Below are 14943 nucleotides of genomic sequence, written 5' to 3' on the forward strand. Positions count from 1 at the left end.
TGGTCACATGGAGATGCTGCTGGCACTGAGTGCTTCAGAAAGAGATGGTGTCACTTTACCACGTTAGGGACCTTTGGGCAAGGCTCCATTTTAAGAGGGCCACAAGGTGATGGCAGGTAAGAACAGCTGCCTCAGTACCACAGTTGGCTTCTGGGCATGAAGCAGGGCTGCTGGTTGGTGGTTTCTTGACTCCCATCCCTGTTCCTCTCAGCTGTGGAATGAAACTGCCCTGCAAAATAACAGCCGTGCCAGAAACACCGGTGCACCAACGGCAGCGCACGTGCCCTCACCCTGGTACTGAATTCAGGAGTGAGTGCACTGTTCTCCCTACCGGTGTCTGGTTTTGCATATCCCAGTTACATACGAAACCAGGTGCAGTAATTACTGAGCTGTGGCTGCAGAGCGTTATTAACTTGCCGTACGAATTAAGACTGCTCCACTGCTGAGTGGGCTCTGTCCTTGCACAGGGCCAGGACACCGTGGCCAACTGCAGGGGCTGGGCTCGACAGTCTGCGAGGTGAGCGGCTTCCCCAAGGGGCTTGGCCAAAACCAGGTCACAGGTCAAGGCATTCCAGCTTCTCAAGCAAATCAGCTCCCTTCCAGTCTCTTTTGCTACTGATACAGGTCAGGATTAAAAAAAAAAATAAAAAATATCACAAATAGGAAAAAAAAACCAAACCACTCACAGCTTCTGGGGGTCACTGGGCTACAGAGGAACCCCAGCAAGACCAAGGTTTAGGAACCAGACGAGCTGCAGCATCCAACTGTCACAGCTAAAACCTGCACTTCTGGAAGCACTGCAAGGGCGTCAAGTTTTGACTTGAGAGCAAAAAAAAAAAGTAAATCTAATTGTAGAGATCGTGGCAGCAGGGAAGTGTTTGTAGTACCCTCAGTGGTACCCTCGCTGAGACCATTAGGGCACTTCTGCCTTATTTTCGTATCTGCAAACAGATTTGAAATCAAACCTGAAGCATTGGTCTGCACAATCCTGTGGATCAAAGTGATTTGAAGGCAATGAATCTGCTATCTAAAATTTTTCTCTTTCAACAAATAGGGCTTCCATACTGGAGCCAAAAATAGCTGGCCAGTTCGGATCTTGTTTTCCCATCAACACGGTCACGTCCCTCAGAGCCTGGAGTGCGGATTCAGTTTCACACCAGCAACTGGGCTAGGTAAAAGACTTTTTTCCCATCAGAGAATACTAGCTGCATCAAACAATTGATGGAATAATTAGGGTATTACCAAAGTGCTGTCAAGTATGGACTTAAAGAACAACTCGCAAACAGACACTAAATTATCACTCCTAAATGAATCAAAAGGTTAAAAAATAGTAATAATAATTAAAATAAGGATCCTAGTACTTGACATGAGCAGCACAACTGGGGAAACACCCCCCAGTGGGTTGGTCTTCCACAGTCAGTGTCTGACCTAGAAAGGAAATACAATGATCACCAACACACACGCAACCTGGGGTTACAGTCGTGGGTGAGCTGCACTCGGTCTCCCCGGTCAGGTCATTCCCCTGGGAGGCACTATGTTAATTACAAAAATAATAATAATAATAAAAAAATACAGCTGCATAACTGCATAGTGGTCATCTCTGGGAGCCAGCTGGAGCTGTTCACATAGGCACCGGGAAGGGCCGTGTCGGGCCGGACTGCCAAACCCTTGGAGCAGGACGTGAAAGGTCATATGGTGATGGAGGCTACTGGAGAGTTGATGGTGGCCCCAGCCAGGTGCTGGTTGTTGTCAGTGGCGCACTTGGGGAAGTCGTCCGTCTTACAGAGGATCTTGGAGAGGATCTTGCGGAAGGTGTAGCGGAAGTCCCTGATCCTGTAGGCATAGATGATGGGATTGATGACGGAGTTGGCATGGGAGAGGATGATGGCCATGTACATCACCCACTCAGGCTTGGATTTGGAGAAGTCCTCATGGAAGAGAGTGATGCAGTTCAAGATGTGCAGGGGCAGCCAACAGAAGGCAAAAAGTCCTACGATGATGGCCAGAGACTTGGCTGCGTGGACCTCCTTCTGCAGGGTGGTCCTGGAGTTGCCCATCAGTTCGATCTGATGCAGCTGCTTGCAGGCAACCATGAATATCTTAATGTAGATTCCCAACATGATAACGAGCGGAAGCAGCACGCAGCCGAAGAAGTTGAAGTACACCATGTAGCTCATCGTCACCACGTTCTCAAAGAGGCACGAGATGAAGCAGCCGTGGTGCTCTATCCTGCTGTCAGCCCCCGTCTCGTTGGTGGCGTTGGGACAACCGCTCATGGCTTTATTCCAGCCCATAAGCGGAGTCAGTCCAATGCCAAAGGACAGGAGCCACAGCACCGCGATAAGGCCTCTCGCCCGCTTGCCTGTCACCAGGCTGTTATACCTACACGTCAGGAACAAAACCAAGATAGAGCCATTATATCAATGAGCGCTCCTGACTTCCCCACAGGCAAAGTCATCAGCATTTTGGTCAATGCCACAAAAGCCCCTCCCACACCCACACGGGAGCCTCACCTCTGTGATCACCAGAGGGGTGAAAAAAAAACTCATCTGCAGTCCACGCCTCCGCAAAGTGATTTGGGGAGGTGATTCACTGAGAGGTGCCAAGCACCAGCCCTCCCCACAAACAGCCTTCAATAGGACTTGGAGTCCTAAAAAGAAAGCTTTATTACTGAATAAGCCTAAAGCACCAACTACCAGGAGGACATGAACAGGGGGAAGGCTCGCTCTGTAACCACCACCTCACTCCCTTGCTCTGAGCATCCACTCCTGGACATGCCAGGGCACATTGCTGGGCCACATCTGACCTGTTACAGCTGGGACACTGCTGGCTCTCAGGTCTACCCTGTAATGTGGAGCTGAAGACTTGACCTGCATCATCACATGCTTACAGCCTTTACACCACAGCCACCTTGCTTCAACTTGGGTGCTCTTATGCCTGCAGCAGTGCTGGCTGTCACTAGAGAGTGCAGCAGTCCCATAGTGGATGTCCCTTCCTATGCTACCTTTTACACAAAGATGGAAAATGTGTGGAAACAGGGGATGCTACCAGTTTCCCAAACAGTGCAGTTCCTGGCTTACACATGCCAGACTCCAGCCCACAGGAGCTTGTTGTGGCTGGATAACAGCCTGAAGGACTTCTCTGAGCCAGCATCTGAGAGCAACTGCTAATGATGGATTGCTGAGCAGCACTGCAGGTCAGGGTTTGTGTCTCCGCTCAGTGTCATATCCAGCTGTGGAGCTGGGAGCCAGAGACACTGGGCTCTGCTCTCCCATTTGATGTCCCTACGTTGTGCATGGTACATCAACAGCGCTGATGTGGGCAGCTTTGCTCAGCTCCCAGGGCTGGTGTTGGCCTCTGCTGTATGTGACATGCCAACTCTGTAGGATCCGCACCATCAAGACATCTGAAGCCCCACGCAGACTGGACCTGCAGCTGCTGAAGCTGTCAGCAGTGTTAAACCATACAGCCACAGGTAGCTGGTGCAGTCAAACGATGCTTGTGCTCTGCTGACCCACCATAACTGGTGGAAAAAAACAGATTTTTTTTAAGTAAATGCCCTCCTTGGGCACCTGCTGCTCTCGTGGGTATTACAAAGAAGCTCTGCAGTGGCCCAGGGACAAGCGGATGTGGTGCTGAGGGGTGCAGAGCCTCCACGCCTTTCCCAGCCCCACGGACTGGGTGCCTTCATGGCCAAGAAAACAAATGTGTCCCTCCAGCCCCCAGCGGCACAGAGATGCAAATAGAGCTGAAATCTAAAGCAGCAAAAGTCAAACAGGTTTGGGTGCAACCAGAACAGACGCCATCATCACAGCATCGGTGGGATCGCTTTTTGGAGGTAGGAAGAACTCGGCGACTGCCAGAAAGACAACATGAGAAACCCATCACTGTCCAGCAAGCGTCTGCTGGCCGACACACGTTCCCCCTTCCCACACCCTGCTCAGAGCTTGTTTACTCTGGCTTGGCTGCCCCGCTCCTCCTTTCCTAAGAACGTCTGTTCTGGTTTTCTTCCGGCCCGTGGGCAGGGGAGGGTTTTTATTCCCACAGAACCACAGCTGTGCCTGTGAATCACGGCGGTCGCCTACTTGCCTGTCCCTCTCCTCCTACAAAGACAGGAGGGCAACTGAGGGGGGCTGCTGCCATGAACTGGGCGGCAAAGAGGGGCTGGTGGTGCCCTCGGGCACGGCTGGGGCTGGCTGAGGGGATAGGGGAGCAGCAGCTACATCTGGGTAATACTGAACAGTGAACACGCTCCACGGTGTCTGAAAGGCAGGTTCAGCACTGAGGGGTTTCTCCTGCAAACCTTTCTTTGCTCTCATTATTACTAAATCTGACTACTTCAAAAGATAAGAAATTATCAGGCAGGGCATCAGTGGGGCCAAGCGCATTGTTTTAATAATCTGGTATTAAGTTTTCAGGAGCTGGAGCTGATCTGGTGCTGTGGCACCTGAAAATGTGAAGATGTGGCTCAGAACAAGTTTCCAGAGCTGCAATCTCTTGGCAAAGGCCGAGTCTCAAGTTTCAGCGTTGCCCAAGCTAAGTCCATGCTGCAGAAACACCAGGAGCTGCTGCTGCCCCAGAGAGAAAAGAGCAGCTCCCCTGCCTGTGCCGTGCACACGTAGCTGCTCACTTCAGTCACTTCTCTGCTGCCTCAGCCATGGCACAGCCCAAAATCTGCTGTAGTGATTCACGCTGGGTCTGCAGGCGGCAGAGCTGAGCGATGGAGAGGGCTGCAGGCCCGGTCCTCAAAGGGGAGATGGTTACTCACGGTGAACAATGCACACCTTGGATTAGCTCTTAATTTTGGAGGACTGCATTGCAAATTCCCCCCTGCATCTCCCCACACAGTGAATTGATCCCAGGTCACGGTGGTGGCCACTGCTGTGGCTACAGAGCAGGGTCACAGCTGAGCCACCGGCCAGGAGAGGCCAAGGTGAAATTGGGAATAGTTTGATGCTCTAAAATCATTCACTAATTACCCTGTTATTGCTTTAATAGACTTATGTGATGGGACACTGCCTGTATTGCCATTAAGTTAATGGAAATTAAGCACATGCTTAAAAATAAAGTGCATGGCTATCGGCAGCTGAAGGCACACAGACCCTCGTTAGGGAGCCACTGTGCCCAACTGCCACCCCTGTTCTAAACCACGGTCAGGAAAAGCAGACAGGGGCTGTGACACAACTGAGACCAAACTCTCCCTAAGCCCCATAAAACACGATCAGACAGTGAGGAACCAGCAGGTTTTGACAGCTCTGAATGCTCCAGCAAACCCCTCCTTCCTTCTCTTTTAGGCTTAGTATTATTAGGCAAAAAAAAAACCTATTAAAGTAAATTTACTCACCTGAGTCTGCTCAATTAATGTAGAACAAATATTGAATCTCCTCTGTGTTTCTGCCCAGAGGCATCAAATGCTGCTTTAATGTAAATAACAGCTGAATATTTTAAAATGATTTATTGAGATTAAATCACCTGGCAATGCATTAGTTCCTTTTATACCGCCAGGCAAAGCCTCTTTTCTGGTGTAATCATCATCGAGCACCTAATTACCCCAGCTCCCACCCATGCCCCTGCTGTGGACACACCACAGGAGCCCCGATACCATCCCCACTGTCCCACCACCATCGAGCGATGCAGGTTTCTGTTCCAACAACATAACCATGCATTTGCCACTGGAGTCCCCGTCACACAACTGGGTTGCTGCAGGTCAAACACCATTCCCAAAGTCCTTCCCTACCTCCCTGCTGCTGGGCCACTGTTGGAGACACCAAAATGAGCTCCAGCTTCATGCCATGCTGAAAACCTACACCTGGTACCTGGCACATACCCTGTGCACAGATGTCTACAATAGGACATTACTGCTGTCCCATCCTTGCTGGGTGCTGAGTGAAGTCCCGTAGCCTGATGGCCGAGATGCTGCTTCTAGCAACAAAAAGGTGTTTGGAGAAATCGAGGCTTCACCTCACCAGCAGTCAGAGGCTGCCAGGCTGTGCCTGTGGGAGCATCACACGGACACTGGGTGTTTAGATGCATCTCCTGTGGATGTAACACAACACTGAAGTTGCGGCATTAACTTTGCCAGCAGGAAAACTTTATCTCATAACGGCAGCTCCAGGCTCATTTAGTCCAAGCATTGAACAGGGACATCTCTGCAACCGTAACGGGGAAGAGCCAGGAGGGTCCCAACCCTTGTCCCAGCATCTCTGGAGCCTCTGGGGTGGTGTAGGGGAGCGCTTTGAATCAGGCAAGGCTCCAAACCTGCACACTGGTCAGCCTCACTCCATGCCATCCCCACAGACGCGTGTCCCTCAGCTGAGCTGCAGTGGCAGTGACACCCGTGTCTCCGTGCCACAGCCCGATGGGAGACAACCCATGCTCGGGGGTTTTGGGACAATGCCCCCGGCCAAGCCCCAGCACAGGATCTGCCATCAATGAACAATCCCAGCACTTGGACTTCAAACTCAGAGGTGCTGAGGCCACCTCCGATGGGATCGGTGTTCCCTTCCTGCGCCCAGGCTGCCGGATGCAGGGAGGTGAGCAGATGGAGAAGCTGCCAAACTTGGGCTATGCAGGTGCTCCGATACAAACACGCAGTGATAATTAATATGTTTCTATTTTAAGTGTGAAGGAAAAATGCACAGACACCTCCATTCACAAGGGCAGAGAGCAGTTTGGCTGCCAAGCATTGTATCCTTGTCATCTACTTGCAGCTGTAGTTTGCATCTTGCTCTCTTTTTTTTGGAGCTGTAACAGCATGAAATCAGCACGGTTGCTGCCACACTGGCTGTTCCATGCAATGGAGATCCCATCCCAGCTGAAACAGCCTGGCAGGACATTTAAAATTAATTATAAATTGCACCTTAGAGGGGAGGGAAATAATAAAAAAGAAAAAGCTGTGCTTTTTAACCAAGAAGGAGCTGGCAGTGAGAGAGAGGAGTCTGACCCGCGGTGATGGTATCAGCCAAGGAAGCAGGACATCTGCGTCTGTCCATGTCCAGCAGCAGACAAATCACTTCCTCCCACATCTGTCCCCATTGTGCGCAGGGGACAGCGGCAGTGCTCCCCCGCCCGCACTCCCGGCCTTCCGCTGGGCGAGCGACTGCCAGCGCCCGGCACCCACAGCTCAGGTGAGCACAGGGGGCGTTTGGAGGGGCAGGGGGCACCGCTCCCTCCCTCGTTCACCCACCCTCCGGGCGATGGGGATGACCCTGAAAGCCTGGGCTCCCGTTTCAGAGAGTGGGGAGGAACAACTCCTGCTCCCCTCCCGGCGCTGTTGGGTTTCCACTCCGGCTTGATGTGGCAAACCAGCAAGGTTACAGCTTGCAATGCTTCATTTTTTAGGCATCAGGTTTGCAAGACCAGAAATGTGGGAAGAAGAAAGGTAGGAGAGCACAGTTTGGGGCCAAAACACCCTGTGAACAGTGCATTTGGGTCATCTGGAGGATTAAGAAGGGAAGGCGCAGCTCAGGCTGCTGCGAGGAGGGGAGCGGTGGGAGGGGGCCACAGAGCTGCGCACTTGACCACCACCAGCACCTGCGATGTGGGGCTGTGAATATTTCACTGGACACCTTCACAGCTGCCCCGGCCAGGCAGGAATTTGCATTCATGACCCCGATTTCTGTCCGCAAAAGCCGCCCCTGGCCAGTTCTTGGCCCTCACGGGGTGGGAAGAGGTGACTGAAAGCTGAACTGCGATGCGGGGTACCAGCAGGGTGCAGGAGGGGGCTGCAGGCTCCCTGCCCACACCAGGCAACCCCACGCCTTGCCAGAGGTGCCCAGAGCCCCGGGGCACAGGAAGGAAATGAGCTCAGTGCCTGCACTCGGCTTTCACGCTTGACAACCGTCAGCATCGGCAACACCTCAAGACACCCGTGTGTGCGGGCAGGAGTGGGTGACACCTCCCCTGCCTGCCCTGCCTGCTCCACGGGACGTTTCTGAGCCCTGCAGCACCAAAACCTGGTGCTCTCTACCCAAGACGGCAGGGCTGAGAGGAGTCTTAGAGCCTGTGGCCCTCCTGAGCTCTTTCTCAGCACCACCCTCCCTCCAGGGCTCAAAATCCCGGTTATCTGCCCCAGGGTGCCTGCAGCTGAGGATTTTTGTCATTCCAAACCTCCTGGAGCGGTCAGACCTCAGCTGTGCAGCACCAGGGCAGCTGAGCTAAGGTGGTAGAGGTGCGATAGGAACCGTGACTGCTTGGATGTCATCCTTTCACAGATCAGTGGTGCAACCACTGTCCCTCCCCAGCACCCAGTACCCAGATAAGGTTGGGAAGATGACAGATCTCTGCAGAATCACTCTTTCTGTACCAAAATGGGCACTGAAGCCCTCCCCAAAGGTGCCAAACCGCTGCCCTCTCCATCCACCAGCCCCAGCACATTGCTGCTCATCCGCCTTCCCTGCAGAGCCCTGAACCACATCCCCAAGGGCCAGCAGATCTGGGGCCTCACCCCAGGGTGCTCCAGCAGCTGGAGGAGCCCATCCTGCCTGGGCACAGCCAGGTTCAAATCAAGGAGGATGTGAATCAGGGGTGATGGATGCTGATGCACAGTGTGTTATATTGGAGGTACAGGCAGAGCCCCTGCCTTGGTGGCACCCTGCCCAGCTGCTCCTGTTCTGTCCCTTGTCCCTAGTGGGTCCAGCAGCTCTGGTCACGGTGCTCGGTGACACGGCGTGACACACCAGTGGCCAAATGGCACCGAAGGGTGAGTGTCAGGGCACGGGCACACCCCCACTGCTGTGCTCCAGGTTATTTGTGGCTGATGCCCAGGCCTGATGTCACCCATGGGATCAGGGAGATAATCTGCTCTCCGGCACGTACAGATTCACAAAGCTGCGAGAGCCGATGGGGAGGAGAGAGCGCGACACATCTGTAGGCACAGCTGGTGGCACCGATTCCCAGCATCCAGTGGACCAAAGCTGTCTGTAACACAGGAACAGGAGCCCCTGCACCGGGACTGCCCAGGGCCAGGGCAGGACACACCGGAAAGACCCAGTTCTGTGGTCTGTGCTCATTGCTATGACAGCAAATTCGTATAAACCGCCAAGAACAAGCCCATTAATTAACAAAGCAAAAACCTTTAACTGCAAAATAAACCAATTTGCTGTCAGAACATTTTGGTTTCATATACTTTTTAGCAGAGAGGTCAACAGGTCTTCTGGAGTGAAATTCTGCCAGATTTCTAAAGTAGCCTTTTTTCCATCTGAAAATTAAACTGTATTTTTTATAGATTGAGCTGGCCAAAAACTGAAAAAAAACCTCTTAAACCCACAGCTCTGGGGTCTGGTTCAGCCCAGCGCTGGGTGCCCTCAGCCGACAAATGGGGCTCTCGGCCGCGGCTCCCCAACATCACTGCTACCCCCAGCCTCTGCGGGAGCTGCGGCAGGGCAGAGGTCTCACAGACAATTAATTCCCTTCCTGACAGGATTTTTGCTTTTTTGGGAGGGAAGTGACCCCTGAGGTGGGGAAAAGATATAAAAATTCAGGACAGGCATTTTGAGGAAACCAGGCTGCTGACAGCCAAAAATAGCTGCGATTTCCCCCCTCCGGTTTATGGCCATGAGGGCACATGGGATTATTCCTGAGGTTTTTTTATTGTGCTTCTGTATCCAGAGTTGGCTGCATCCAAAGCCTGGAGCAAGCGGCTGCCCTGGGAGCCCCACGGCCAGGGAAGTGGGCACTGCACCCCTGGCTGTGGTACAAACCCCCCCCACACTCTGCGAGTTGAGCTCAACTGACACGAGCTTCCCTAAAGCCACAACAGCTCCATTGCTCAAGCCAACGTGCCAGCTCTGCTGCCCACAGCACTCGCATGTTTCCCAGATCTGTTGCACGTGGAGTTTCTCGGTTGGTGATAACCTTGGCCAGGCACGATGGGCTTGGGATGCAGAGCAGTAACGATGCCACCCGCACTGCTTGGGGTCGGGCATTGCACGTGAAGAGCAGAACACGCGTGTGAACCGGACGTGAGCAGCAGAACACACGTGGGAGGTCAGAGGAAGGGCAATGCAAGGATTTCCCTTCAGAAGGGAAATGAAGCAAGGGCAGAAGAGGGAACAGCAGCCGCAACTGTGTTGTTGGTGGCATGCAGAAAATGGCAGGCGAAGACCAAGGCTCTGGAGAGGATTTTCTCTCCTCCCCAGTGGCTCCAGCCCTCCCATCTGCCATAAACACCCACCAGTCTGCTCTGCTGAGGAACAAGCTTGGAGTGGAGAGGAAACCAGGAACACCTCATTGTTGGAGAAGAGGGAACCTCTCCTCGGCAGCAGCAGCGCAGTGTGAGGGCAGTAGCCCTAACGCATCAGCCAACCCACCCCATGAAAGGCCACTGCCCCGCTAAAAGGCTCAGACAAGAGCAACAACCACCCAAATGGTTGTTGTCCCCATCAGGAGAGCAGAAATGAGTGGGACTGCTGCCTTCATCAGGTCAAAGATGTAGCAGGAGTAGAGCAACCCAACACCCCTGACAGGTCATGGTCCCAGCGTGGGTGCTCCAGCGGCAGCGAGGGCTCAGCAGAGTGCAGAAAGGGAGAGGACACGGTCATGGGTCCCCTGTTCTAGTTCATGGCAAAGCTGTCCACAAACATAAATCCTGCACTTCTGCTAGGGGTAAAATTGAAGATGGGACAGAACTCAGGGAGGCAGCAGCAGAGCAACACTCGCTGTCCTGTGGGAGATCACCGGGGAGACTGGGGCACACACAGCGAGATGTGGTACAGCACCACTTCAGCCTCCTTTTGCTCTCTAAATCCAGACACTCTCCTCCTTCCCTCATTCCTGACACATTTGTTCCAGGCCACGCCAAAGGATTTTGGTTAATGCAAATAAAAGGGAAGGATATTATTCCACCAACAAATCATCTCTGGCTCACAGCTGTGGGGAGAAAGCCAGTGAGCAAAAACCCAGCACCGCTCATGTGCCAAACACTGCGGGATGGATTTACTGCTGCTGAAAGACGCTCAGTTGCCTGGCTTTGATATTCAGCTTGGAGGAAGTGCTGAGGGGAGCAAGATTTCGGGTGGGGGGGATCAGGTTGGCAGCTGAGAGCAGGGATGGTGCTGTGGATGTAGGACGGTGCAGGGATGGGCACAGGAGGGGTCAGAGTGCGTGTGAGGACCAGGAGCTGTATCCATGGCCGGGGGAGAAGGGACCGGGAAGGGCCCGGAGCTGCAGCTGCGCCAATGGGGCAGCACGGGCAGGGGCTTCTCCACAAACAGCGAATTTGTCAGAAACAAACAAACAAAATCAGAGTTTCAAGGGACGGAAAGAATTTGTGGCTCCAGGTCAAAGCCAGCAAATATTTTTAGCCAGAAGAGGGAGGGTTCTAAAACACCATTTTAACATTCTGTAAGTTTTTTGTTTTGCAATTGTCTCAATGAGATTTTTCTTAGTTCCTTTCCAGTGAAGACACTTCCCTTTCAAAAAGCAGCACGGCAATATTGGAAGGGTTAAGCAACTCGGGCAAAAATCTGCCAGCTTGGTCAGGACCACTTTGTTTCACTGAAACCTCGAAACATCGCTCTCTCTCAGTTTGACTGAAACAATTTTCCTCTTCCCCATGGGATTTTTCAGATCAGCCACAGAACTGAAAAATCCATTATTAGCCTGGCTGTAATGCAAACTTCTCCTGCGCTCCCCAGCCTCTCAGTGTGCTGAAATAGCCCTGAAATAGTATTAAATAATATGGCCCACTCAGTTCCCAGTGTCCCTGCAGAGGTTTCCACAGGGAGCTGGCAGATGCGACAGGGATACTCGTCTGCTCTGCAACAACTGCGTTATTCACTGTAGGGCTGGCTACAAATAATTTTCTTTAATGTTTAATACTTCACGGCCTGTTATCAGACTCCTGTCTCCAGATTGAGTGTTTTAGTGAGAAAACCTCTTCCTATGGTCTCCATTCCTACCACTTGATGACCAGCTCTCCCTTTCCAGAGCACAAACCTCCTTCCAGAAATGGCACGTGCATCTACCCAGTGCAGGTAGGTAGTATGAGTAGTACCCACGAGAGCCTCACTCCCTGCCACTGGCAGCACTGTGGAGCACCTCAGGAATAACAATGCTGAGGAGACCGCTCTGACTGAGCCTTGGCTGGAAAACCCTGGTGCAGCAGAGAAATGTTTTGCCAAAGCAGTTTAATAACCTCCTCCATCCTCCTTTGACCGTGGCTGTACAAATAAAAGCAGCCTTTCAGCACCAGTCCCTAAATTTCCCGTTGCCGAAGCAATGACCTGTCCATTGCCCTGCGATCCTACCAGTGAGGACCCCACGTCCTTTTAAAGGCGTTTTACTCACTGGTCACCTCTAAGGGTCATCAAATGGGCCACAATGCCAAGACCAAGTTTAAGCCAAACTTCACACTGCAGACCAGATGAGGATGGGACTCCTGGATGTCCGTTTACAGCTGTAGAGGCTGTACGTGTCCAGCTAGGAAACACTCATAGGAATAGAGACATTTGTGCAAAAAGAATAAAAGATTTGGCCTAGGATGGGGTGAAAAAAGCAATGCTGGGGAAAGGATCCCGAAGCAGGGATTTCACCCCCCACAGGTGTACAGACTGCACAGAGAACCGAGCAAACCTGCTGGAAAACAGGATTGTGATTAAAAAAAAGAGAGCAGAGGAAATACTTGCTACTTTGTCAGTTAGCAAAACCACTTCCCTTCTGCAAGCGAGTAAACGATCCCCTCAGAGCATTTCTGATCTGTGGCTCTCGCCTCGGATTCCAGCAGGGCCGAAACCCATCTCACCAGATTGAACCTCCTCAGCCAAGCGCTGCAAAAAGCACTCGTGGTACAAAGGAAAAGAGGTGTCATTAACAGCCCTCGCTCAAACAGCTCGCAGGGGTGGCGTGATTAAACTGAAACTTAAAAAACACGACCTGCTTCTATAGCTGCTGCTGCACCACTATACCCCATCCTGACAAAACCCCAAATGAACGAATGGAAGAGGCACCAAAGCACAACCCGGAGCCAACGTGTGGCTGGGAGCCCAGCTTGGGAGGTGGCAGCCAGTTTTGGGGATGCTGGCAGCAACCTGAAGTGCTGAGCCCTCCGGTGCAGCCGGGGCTGCAGCTCAGCTCTCGCTTTCTTTCCATCCCGTGGACTTTCCGTGCTCCGGTAACACACGCAGCCACTCGGCGTACATGAGTTTCCACTACCAGTTTGTGTCATCTGCCTGGTGACTAATTAGTGTTTGCCCAATGTATGGGAGTTCTCTAGTGCAAGGTGTCAGAACTGGGTGAAGGGAGGTTTTAAGGCGGTTTTAGGGTGAGTTCATTACTCATGCAAGGGAGACAGAGATGAGCAGAATCTGGGAAAGCTGCAGCTGATACAGTTCAGCTGAGGTCCCTGCGCCAAACCTGCTCTGCTCTCCCACAGCTTCCCCTACTGACCAGTCCTGGGCTCCCCAGCGGGGCTCCATTGGTGTCTTATTCTCAGGAGGGACCACAGAGACACGAAGGAGACCAAAACTAACCAAACTACCTGCCTTGTAATGCTAAGTGGGGGTTTTGGTGCACTTAAGCTCAAGGAAGCTGCTGCACCAGCTCACCTGTGAAGTGCTTGTAAAATACAGTTAATACATTTTGCCCCAATACATTGCACTGTCCCATGAGTGAGAAGGAAACCAATTTATGTCTTCGACACTGCACTTGTCTAAACTGCAAAAATTCTGAAAACTGAGGTATGAATCCTCCCTCCTCCCCACTTCTCCTTTCACAGTGTGTACACAGAGCTGACACCTTCTGACATTTACTTATCTGTACACTGACTCACAGTAAGCACTCGGAAGGAAAAGGTGCGTATACAGGCACTGAAATATGGTTTTGGCATTTACAGATGCAACAAACTGCGCTTTCTGTTCATTCATTACATCCCTGTAAAAACTGGGAGTCAGCCTGGTTAGATTCGCATCCTAGCTGAAAATGTGAAGTATGTACAAAGTCATACTAAGATCTATTTAAGACAGCTTTCAGCCTTTCTGAAAGTATTGTGTCCTGAGCTCAGGAAGAGATAAGAGCTATTAAAGAACTGCCTGCTAAAGTACTTCTCCAACAGGCTGGGAAGTAGGAGAGAAGTGTTTGCTCCTATATTTAATTACCCGGGGGATGTTCAGACACCACAACAATGGGGGCTGTATAAATACCTACATATATTAGCTATAACTATCCCAAGAACACTGCTACATCGCTGCACAGCCCCCCCAAGAAGCCATTGATCCTCCCAAAACAAACATCCTCAAGAACCTGAGCTCCCAGGTGTATTTCAAAGTCAGAGGCAGGATACTGAAAACAGATCCCCATCCTGCAGCGAGTGTGAAATCTCTGGCATTTTCATCATCACCTGTGATCAGCAAACCACTTACAGCAACACGAGAGACAAGAAGTTCCTGCACGCTAAGGCGAGGAAGATCACGGTCTGGGCTGTCAGGGAATGCGGCAACGAGCATCCACGCCAGCCTCTTACCTCAGTGGGATCTTAATAGCCAGGTACCGGTCGATGGCCACTGCCAGCAAGCTGAAAATGGAGCTTTGAGTCAGCACCAGCACAAAGCAGGCGAAAAAGAGGCAGCTGTGAAAATCCACCTGGAATCCGATGCTGATGGTGATGGCGAAGGGGATGGCTAACAAACCCACGGCAATATCAGCCACGGCCAGGGACACCAGGAAATAGTTGGTTGCGTTCTTCAAGGTGCTGTTGATGGCCACGGCCCAGCAGACCAGGACGTTGCCCGCGATCGACAGCACGGCGATGATCAGTTCCAGCACGATGTAGGTGGTTTTCAGAGTGTTCATGGCGAGCGCCCGGGGCGAGGAGCCAGGACCGTTCAGGAGCAGTGGGTCCCTTCTGCCGGGCACCCGTCCGCGGGTACCGACCGGCCCCGGGGCAGCGCTCCCCGGAGAGAAACACCCATGCCCGGGCTCACCGCCGCCGCCCGCCGGGGCGTGGGG

At 52.3% G+C, this 14943-nt stretch overlaps 1 protein-coding gene across 1 annotated transcript; it reads right to left on the reverse strand.

Annotated features, from left to right (window-relative positions):
* Nucleotides 1-1688: 1688 nt before the first annotated feature.
* Nucleotides 1689-14787, reverse strand: ADORA2B (adenosine A2b receptor). The gene is made up of 2 exons (XM_010181760.1): nt 14459-14787; nt 1689-2382 (listed from the first exon to the last, which is right to left on the reverse strand). Exons 1-2 carry the CDS (start codon nt 14785-14787, stop codon nt 1689-1691), a joined length of 1023 nt encoding a protein of 340 aa, XP_010180062.1.
* Between the last annotated feature and the right edge of the window lie 156 nt (nt 14788-14943).

The sequence above is a fragment of the Mesitornis unicolor genome, unplaced genomic scaffold, assembly GCF_000695765.1.
Source record: "Mesitornis unicolor isolate BGI_N332 unplaced genomic scaffold, ASM69576v1 scaffold3153, whole genome shotgun sequence".
Classification (NCBI taxonomy): Eukaryota; Metazoa; Chordata; class Aves; order Mesitornithiformes; family Mesitornithidae; genus Mesitornis; species Mesitornis unicolor.